This window comes from Rhea pennata, chromosome 7 (genome assembly GCF_028389875.1).
Source record: "Rhea pennata isolate bPtePen1 chromosome 7, bPtePen1.pri, whole genome shotgun sequence".
In the NCBI taxonomy this organism is placed as follows: Eukaryota; Metazoa; Chordata; class Aves; order Rheiformes; family Rheidae; genus Rhea; species Rhea pennata.
Window position 1 is genome coordinate 39673337 of NC_084669.1, and position 9931 is coordinate 39683267.

General features: G+C 38.6%; 1 protein-coding gene across 1 annotated transcript in view; it reads left to right on the forward strand.

Annotated features, from left to right (window-relative positions):
* The window catches only part of PTEN (phosphatase and tensin homolog), a 49538-nt gene extending 40197 nt beyond the window's left edge, over positions 1-9341 (forward strand). Inside the window, exons 8-9 of the mRNA XM_062580254.1 lie at positions 4565-4789; positions 5692-9341. Coding sequence (XP_062436238.1) covers positions 4565-4789; positions 5692-5877 — 411 coding nt within the window. The 3' untranslated portion in view covers positions 5878-9341. The remainder of the gene's footprint in view (positions 1-4564; positions 4790-5691) is intronic.
* Positions 9342-9931: the final 590 nt, after the last annotated feature.

The window sequence follows — 9931 nt, forward strand, 5'->3', positions numbered from 1 at the left end:
CTTTTCCTGACTGCATGCTTGCTCAAATGAGGAAAAAATGGCTTCAGAGTTGGGTACTAGCTGAATGTACAAATTTCTGATGGATGAAATTTGATAATTTGGTGTGAGTTTTGCATCCACGTACCTATCTTGAAGCCTTTTTCTTCTGATTATCGATGTTGACAAAATGATCCTAAGATTTCAGCGTATCCTGAAGTCATTTGCCTCGGCAAGAGTAATACAGGAGGGATCCTCCCTATGGAGCCTTGGGGTAGAGGAGACTTTTTCAGGAAGGTTACAGTGCAGAGCTCTCCCAGTATTGATATGAAACACTGTTACTAGTTTTCTCTAACAGAGAAAACTTCGCTGTTTTGTACCCAGAATCTAGTGTAGATGGTGCTGACACCGTTGCTGACAGCTGTTGAATATGGCATTTTGTCTCTGAGGCTATATAGATGAGAAGAGAAATTAGGCTACACAAGGAAACAGGACTTTGGGTGTTTGCTGTTCAGCAAACAGTGAACTTCCTCTGAAAATGTCAGAAGACTTGTTGAGCTAAAAATGGTACAAGTTTCATCAGCCATAGTGATGGGAGGGCTGTAAGGCTGGCCTGAAACAGGTTGAAACATGATCTCCATCTTCTGATTACTGGATAGCATGACCAAAACCCTTAGATGTTGCTCCAAAGTGATTAAGTACCTGTAGGTTTCTCTGCAAAATTAAATTTTCAGCAGTAAATGGGAACTCCTAACTGATGGCTCAGTTGATCTTGGTTTTGGATCTCAGGCTAAGGTCAGAGACAGGTATCAGCTCTAGAGTGAGGTTGTATGTGTGTGGGGGATTTTGGGGTGGGGGGCAGGGAGTATTGTCAGTCTAAGAACTGAAAACCTGTACCAGGTAGGAATAAGTATTATTGTCTGATGCTGTAATGTAGAATGTATGGTATAGATTTGGTTAAGAAGAGAAATGTATCTGTGATCTTTAAGGCATATTACTGTGTGACTGGAAGTGAAGCAAAACATTAAAAAAAAAAAAAGGCAGCTAATATTAGTTCTCAGAAACCTATGCATTAAGTAGTGTTGCTGTGAATCCTTGATCTGATACTCTGATCTTCAGTAGTTTTCCATGTAAAAACTAAGTACAATTCATGCCTTAGTTTTTAAATTCCTCTTATTGACTTATACTAGAGCTTTCTTCATCACCTTCTATGGAATATTTTGAAGCCTGCCATTTTTGCTGAAGTTTGGTAAGGCTGATTGAATTCTTTCTTGGAAAAATGGGCTTTGTTTTTCAGTGAAAGCAGTGACGCAGTTACCAGCTTCGAGAGCTAATTCCAAAAAACGTGACCATGTCTCCTCTCAGTTTTTGTGACCTTGTCATATTCCAGCACCTAGGAACTTAGGTTTTTAACCTAATTAAGTTATAGCTGGAAAGAAAGAAAAATAACTTGATGCTTTAGAAAGCTGGAAGGTGGTAAGAGCATAAATGGCCAGCTTAGCTGGGGTGACTCCAATGCCAGGAGAGCTCTGCAAATTTGTCTCAAGGGAGACAGGTTAAAAGACGTCTGGTAAAAAGTTCTTCATTTTTCTTGTATTCTCCAGACAATACCAGTAAAGCTGAGTCCCTGCAGTTTCAGTTCAGGTTGGCCCTTAAGTGCCAAGTAAATCCTTCCTGGTTCTGCTTCACCTGACCAAGCTTAAGCTGAAGCATAAGACCATACTTTCTGCCTCCACCGTCATTGGTTTGTATCCAGGGACCTTGTTTGCTTTTGCACTGTTTTCCTTCAAAGCTGTTTCAGCACTATTGATATAAGCCATTTTCCATTTTTTTTCCATCAATCATCTGCTGCAGTGTGTTTATTGGCTTCGTCCTCTCCTTTACTGACATCACTGGGGGCATCGTTTATGGTACTGAGGGCTAGCACCAAAGTACATTGCTGCTTCCACAATTCAGTACTGAAGAAGATGCAAGATGTAGAATCATCACCTTAAGTACAAGAGGTGGGATCTGAAATTTACTTTCTTCTCTGAATTCTCATGAGTGGTGAGGCTGCAGGTGCTATATCTGCCTGCTTACAGAACTGTTGAGTGCTGGAAACACCAACCTCAGGCTCCCTTCTCACCTTATTTATCACAGATTACCCTTGGAAACAGTGGTGGTCTGTTCTGTAGCTGAAGGGTTGATACCTTTTGTTCCTCGTTTTGACCTAAACATCTCTTTTGGCTTGAGCAGGAGGAGTCATCTCATCTCTTTTGAGGACCGTGTGTCTTTAGGGGCTCCCATCTCCTGGGCATATGAGAACCTTGGAGATGTATTCGTGAGGTTTTTGCTTGCTTACACTTTCTTCATCAGGCAGCAGTTTAAACTCACACTTGGCAGATAGACTGGTGACTTGTCAGAGCTGGAGCATAAATCCTCTTGCCCAGGACATTCAGGCTCTCCTTCCAGTCCCAAGGATGTGTGTTTTTCTGTGGCAGTGTTAGTGAAGAGGAGGATGCTAGGTGTATAGGCAGGTTGTGCCTGACAAGAATCTGGTGATTGCTGTAGATGGGATGCTAATGGATGCACCAAGTTCCTTCAAGTCGTCCTAAGACAACTGCATTTACAGCATGTTCTGGTAAACTAATTGTTGATTCACAAAAGTACTGGTAAGGCATCTGTTGCAGTGGATAACTGCTTAATGACCATAAGTATTTCTGACGTATTTAACTTCCTTCTTTCCCTTTGGACTTCCTTAAAGATTTGGGCTGCTTTTAGTGCTGATAAAAGTGCACACTAGCCGGAAGCTATTTTATATGCTGTCATAAAATACTGAAAATGAGACAAACTCTGGGGGAGAAGACATGTAGAAGTTGTTTCATCAGACACCTGAATTCTCTATACTTCTGTGTGCTTACAGACTTCTGTTAATTTGTGAGGAAAAGAGTGCGAGTTAAGCAACAGTCCCTTCTTTTTGCCCCCTCCTCCTCCCTCTGTCCCAGCACCCCAGGAAAATGTTGCGATGTTTTGCTGATGGAAAATTGCCTCCAAAAGGGAGGGATCCTGATGCAATATGTATTAGAACCATTTCTGTGCTATCTTGGATGCTCTCAATTGCCAGTAGAGGTTTATAGCTAGGAAGATTGGGCAGGTCTTGGATTTTCCAGTAAGAAAATTGGCATTCGATCTGGTTGGCTGGTAAGTACAGTACCTAAATTAGCTTGGATGGAGTTGGTCCACATTGTGTTCCTGTATAACATGAAGAAATGTTAGGTTTTGGTATGTGCTAGCATTGTGTCATCCTTTCCCTGCCAGTTTTAGGGAAAATGTAGAGAGACTGACTACTGTGGGAAGACTGACTATTTGCATATTGGATCTTTTGCCATAAAACTCAGATGGAGCAAACCAGAAACTTTTTTTTTCTTTTTTTTTTTTAAAAAAAAAGAGGAAGTAAATATATCTGTGGGTTTCAGATACAGAAGAGTTCGATGTGCTAGTCAAGACCCATCCTATTAATAGTAGTCGACCTTGGAAACATTTACGCTTGACTCACAGAAGTGTGGCAAATGACAGAGAAGTATTACAAGAACTTTCAGTACATACTGTGCAGAGCTTGCAGGTGAAGTTCCTGAGCATCTAATCTTCAGCCATTGTGTAGCCCACCGTGAAAACACTTGCTACTGCTGGTTCAGGATGTGTGAAGATAGGTATCCATAACAGTATTCAGCAACAGTTCCAGTGGTCGTGAAGGATGTGGTGGACTGACTGGTATCGGCTAGCATGCCACTGAATTTTAAAAATCATAGATAAATTTGTATTTTGCCTCTTTGTATGTGGTTGCTTGTGGTAGTATTATATAGGGTAAGTTGACTTGCACCTTTCCAGAGAGCTATTGACCGTCTGCTGTCAAGTTCTGTTTAAGGAGAATATTCTTAAATCGTCAGTGTCAGTATCCTTAAGCTTCTCCGTAACAACCTACTTCCTTTTGCATGGAAGAACAGCAGACAGTTTCAGAGTCTAACTTTCTCTTATTTGTCAGCAAACATCTGACATAGAAATTGCTGCTGTAGAGTAATGAGTCCACTAAGATAGCAGATCCGTGTTGTAGAGTGTTTGCTCAGGACTATTGCTATATCAAAATAAAAAAACATTCTTTTATACAGGAAGCAAAGGAAGAAGATTTTCTCTGATACACATTACTTATCCAAGCTCGTTTGCAAAGTTGTCTGTTGGGTTTGGATACTGCTTAGAAGATACATGCAAGAAAATTTTTTGTCTTGTAGTTACTGATTTAGCACTTGCTTGATTTGCAGTCATTTGCTGTTCTGTAGGTACGATTGTTTTAAAACCACCTCTTAGTAAGGAATGACCTGAAAGCTTAATGGGTTAGAATTTAGTCTGATTAATGCAGAATTGTGTGTATTATCTAGGAGAGTTGGTGAAAATGTCTTTACATGTAATGTAACCAATGATGTATTATTGTCCAAATATGTTTCATTTGATATTGCTGATTTGTTTTTCTCCAAATGATATATTAGTCAAATTAATATGCCATTAGTGAATACTAAAGCAAGCTTGTTATTTTTATTTTTTTTTCCTTCCCCAGGACAAAATGTTTCACTTTTGGGTAAATACATTCTTCATAGGACTGGATGAAAATTCAGACAAAGTAGAAAACGGAAGTCTAGTTGCAGATCAGGAACTTGATGGTATTTTCAGTACAGAGCGTTCAGATAATGATAAGGAATATTTAATCCTTACATTAACAAAAAACGATCTAGACAAAGCAAATAAAGACAAAGCCAACAGATACTTCTCTCCAAACTTCAAGGTCAGTATATATTATGTATAAACAAAGCTGAAAAGCTGCATGCAGTTGTCTGACTTGTCTTTCGTGCCTTATGGAGAAACCATTTGAAACTGCTGCTGTATATAGAGAAACTGAATTCACATGAGTGTCCGCCATTTAGCAGAGGGTTCTACCTTTTTAAGTTTATTTGGTTTTCAGGCAGTCAATACATGGTATTGGAGTGCTTATGTTAAGATGACGGGAAGCTAGGAGTAGAGACTTTTTTTTTTTCTTTTTCCCCGCCGTGTAGTGTCTTAAAGTCATTAGAGACTAGTGGCAGGAAATCCAGAGATCCGGGTAGTAGTCTTTATACCAGCAGTCCTACACCAGCTGCATTGCCACTAGCTCTGTGGGCTTCACACCTTAGCTGATTTGAAGAGGTGCCTGCTTCAGAGGACTGCCCAGTGCTAGCTTCCTATAACCTCTAGGTTGAGCTTTGAGGAGCGTGAGCCCTTGCCAGCATTGCTTAAAAAAAACCAAACACCAAGAAGATGATTTGGGGTATTCTGACTTGCTCATAAAATGTCATTTGTCCACAGCAGTGCTGCAGATTTGCCATATTCTTTCATTTGAAGGTAATGGTCATAATTACCTAACAGAGGTGCTACAACTCTGAGTAGAGTACAAATTGTTGATGCAGCTATGCAGACCTCTTTGACTGGGCCTAGGAAAAAAGCCGTTTTGCAATTTGTTCTTTATTTTGCCAGGAGTGGTAGAGAGACATTTACCCTTTGAAGAGCACCTTCTTTCCTGAGTGGAGAGGGAAGCACTTAAGTAATTCAGTGTAGCAAAAACAGCCCTGCTGTTCAGGATTGCGTTGTTACCTCTTTTCTGTTAAGATTGAGGTTCCCTTTTTAAATGTTGGGTTTTTTTTTCTTTTCTAGGTGAAGCTATTTTTCACAAAAACAGTAGAAGAGCCATCAAATCCAGAGGCTAGCAGTTCAACTTCTGTAACACCAGATGTTAGTGACAATGAACCTGATCATTATAGATACTCTGACACCACTGACTCTGATCCAGAGAATGAACCTTTTGATGAAGATCAGCATACACAGATTACAAAAGTCTGAATATTTTTTTTATCGGAGATAAAAAAAAAAAAAAAAAAAACACATGGAGAGTGACAAACTTGAATAAACTGAAAAAAGGACCTTTTTAAATGGCAATAGGACATAGTGTCAGATTACCAATTATAGGAACAATTCTTTCCTGACCAATCTTGTTTTGCCCTATAAATATACAGGGTTTGACACTTGTCCAGTTGGGGGGGGGGAAAGGTTACGTAGCTCTGATGTGTATATACCTTTTTGTGTCAAAAGGACATTAAAACTTCAATTAGGAACTATAAAGATGGCACTTTCCCATTTTATTCCAGTTTTATAAAAGTGGAGACAGACCTAATGTGTATACGTAGGAATTTTTCCTTTTGTGTTCTGTCACCAGACGAAGTTTCGAAAAAGCGCAAGTATTCAGGTTCACATCCTGCCCCTTTTTTTGCACTTATGTGGCAACAGAAAAGTCTGCAGTTGGCTAAGAGAAGTCTCTAGAAGGTTTTATTACATTCTAATGCATGTATTTTGGATGGGGGATGGAAAGTAATGCTCAGAAAGGAATATAGTCTGCTGGAGCTTGGCCTGGGTACCATATCCAGCTATTTACATGCACCTTTCTTTAGCATGCTACCGCGATTCATCCTGGACAATTGAAGAGTTGGCCGCTGTCACTGCTTGTTGTTTGTGCATTTTATTTTATTTTTATTTTTATTTTAAGTGTAATGGTGCTAGAAAAGGCAGCTAGAGGGAGTGATTCTGTATAGGGGTACAGGAATGAACCTTCACAACATCCTAAAGACCCATAAATGAAGGGATAAAAATTATTGGGGTCACAGAAAAAGAAACACAGCAACAATGACTTAACCATACAAATGTGGAGGCTATCAACTAAAATACAGGCTTGAAACAAATTGTTACAAAATTTGACAATGATTTATTAATTTTTTTCCGAAATGTAATGGCTGCTCCATCTCCTGTGTAATCAAGGCCAGTGCAAAAAGTCAGATGCTATGTTAGTACATACATCAGTCAACACCTTACATTTATATTATTAGTTTTTCAATCATATTCCTGCTGTGAATACTTCGTGTACTGCCTTGCAAGCTTTTTCTCATTAATATAAAAATATTTTGTAATGGTGCACAGGAAACTTCAATTGGAGATTCTCCAGGTTAGTGTTTATTTTGAAGATTTATGATGCATTTATTCAATCAAACCTCTGTCAGCTGTTCCACCCCTTTGACCTTACACATTCTATTACAATGAGTTTTGCAGTTTTGCACACTTGTTAAAAAATGTCATTAACTGTTAGGGGATCTTACTTGAATACTCAGTACCAACGATGTTTTAGAAAGAAATATTGCACATGATATAGAGGAAAGCAGTGTTGCAGTAAGTGCTCAACACTGCACATAAATGAAGATGTGTACTTATTAAAACCAGAATTTGTCCCAAATATGTTGCTTGCTATTAAAAAAAAAAAAAAAAAAAAAAAAAAAGGTTTTCTAATCTCACAATGTTGTTTGCTCCTAGGGATATAGCCAGGAGTAGGGATTTGAGTATACTTTCAGTATATAATTGACATGCCCAGACTGCAGATGACTTAGAGTACAACTACTGTTGTATATAAATGTGAAGTAGCTGACAAAATTGTAAAATTGTACACCATGAAGAGCCGTCCCCAAGTTCACACTTCTTTAGGATGCTTTAAAAAAAGAAAACCCATTTAATTAATATATTGGTGCTGACATTGAAATTCATTAGCTGTGTTCTCGCCTAGAGAATTATGTATGGATTCAATAAGAGCCCTGTACAACAGCATTAATGGTAAGAATTTGACTAAGACAAGGCAGGATTTCCATTAACTACTCTTGGTAAACGAAGGTATAAAAATTTTTTTTTTATTACTATTTTTTTTGCTATCTGTTGGTCAGTTTTGCTCCTCAGATCCATGACTCTAACTTCTAACAAAGCCGGTAAATATGTTCTGACTTGTAGGTTTTAATTAGACTTTTAATGTCTTAACGGATCAAGATCGCTGGTTCCAGCCCTCGTTATTGCTGAGCAGGAGGTGGTTACCTTGAGACGTGACACTTAACTCGTACCCTTTGAATCATGTTTCACCCTGTCTGTTTTTAACAGTTGAAAGTTGTGTTGGCTAATAAACAAAAATGTTCATGCTTTAAAAATCTGTGGATATTGACACTGGTCTGTGTCCCGCTTTTGGACTCGTGATAAGAAAATTGGATTGGAGAGGTTCCAGTACGTAACGCTGAGGGCCGGATTGGAAATAATGACGCGATGGGCTTTTGCACTGTTTTTTTTTTTTCCTTTGGAATGTGAAGGTTGGAATGAGGGTTTTGATTTTGAATGTTTCGGTGTTTCTGAGAAGCCTTGCTTACATTTTATGGTGTAGTCATTGGAAATGAAAAAATGGCATTATATATATATATATATATATATATATAAAATATATATATAAATATATATTATACATACTCTCCTATACTTTATTTCAGTTACCACCCCCCATAGAAGTTGACAAGAATTACTATGACTGAAAGGTTTTTGAGTCCTTATTAAAACTTTATTTATGACAGTATTCATAATTAGCTTGAAATGCATTCTGTAGGTAATCTCTCCTTGAGTTTCTGGACTGTACGCTTAAACTTTTGGATGTGCAACAGCTTACGTGTCAGAAACTACTTGAAGGCATAATTTCTGTAAGAGCTTACTGGTCAGTCCCCGAAGCATCCCTAGTCACTGGTAGCCCCACTCAAAATATTTGCCATGGCTATTAAAGGGCAGTTGTATAAAGAGCATCCGGATTCCTTCCCGTGGCATGCGTTGTAAACCGAAGTGGAGTTTACGTGCAGCACCAAATGTTTCAGCTTTACCGAAAACAAAAAAATAAGAAATTCAAAATAAGGATGCTAGTGTGCGAGTTCCGTGTTCAGTCATAGCAAATGTGTGCAATATGTTAACGATGCCTGTGGTTGCCACGAAGTGCCTCGTTTACTTTTTTTTTTTTTTTTTTTTTTTTTTTGTTTAAATTCTGTTAGGAAGCATCATGCATGTGGATGGACGGGGTGGAACTGTGCACTAAAAGGGGCTCCAACTGCAGCGGTCGGCAGAGCTGCCTTTCTCTGCCAGTTCAAATTTTCAGTCTTGTTTTCATATAGCATATATATATATATATACATATATATATATATATATAGATAGATAGATACTAAAAGAGGAAAAAAAAATCAGTCTGTTAAGCAGCCTTACTCTGATTCAGCCTCTTCAAATACTATTGTGCTGTGCAACAGTGGCTCTGTGTGTAATGCTATGCACTGAGGATACACAAAAAACCAAGTATGACATGTACAGGATAATGCCTCATACAAATCAGATGTCCGTTTGTTATTGTGTTTAACAACCCTTTATCTCTTAGTGTTAAAACTCCACTTAAAACTGATTAAAGTCTCATTCTTGTCGCTGTGTGGGTGTTTTATTGGAGTATTTTGGGGGCACAAAATGGTCAGATGATGAGCTTGCTTTTTAAACAGTGAAATTTGGAGTGTGATCCTGAGAGCAGAGGGCACTTCTCCAAAAGACGCATTTTAAGAGAACTGTGGTTTAAAACCCTTTTATATTCAGAAGCTTTAAACAAATGTAGGCATTCGAAGGGCAGTTGACTTCTTTAAAAAAAAAAAAAAAAAAAAAAAAAATCTTCTCCCCTCCCAGTGGAAATAACGTGCTTTACACTTACCAGGGGTTTTTGGGGGGAGTGGAGCAGGAGGAGGCTGGGGAGATGTTTGATTTTGACCTCCTACTTTCATGGTAGATTTCATACTAGCACTTAAGAGATGCATCTTTTTTTTTTCCCCTTCTGCAGTACAGTTACCATTTGAGCCTTTAGGGAAGAAAAGACTTGATAGCAGCCACGGTGGAAAATGTCTACACTTCTCTGATTCTGGAAGGAGTGGAGATAAAGTAGGGTGCTCTTCTACACTTTTGAGTTCCCGGAAGGTATTTGGAAGTCATTCCAAAATTTGGAAGTTTAGGAGAATTCTGAATAGTTTAA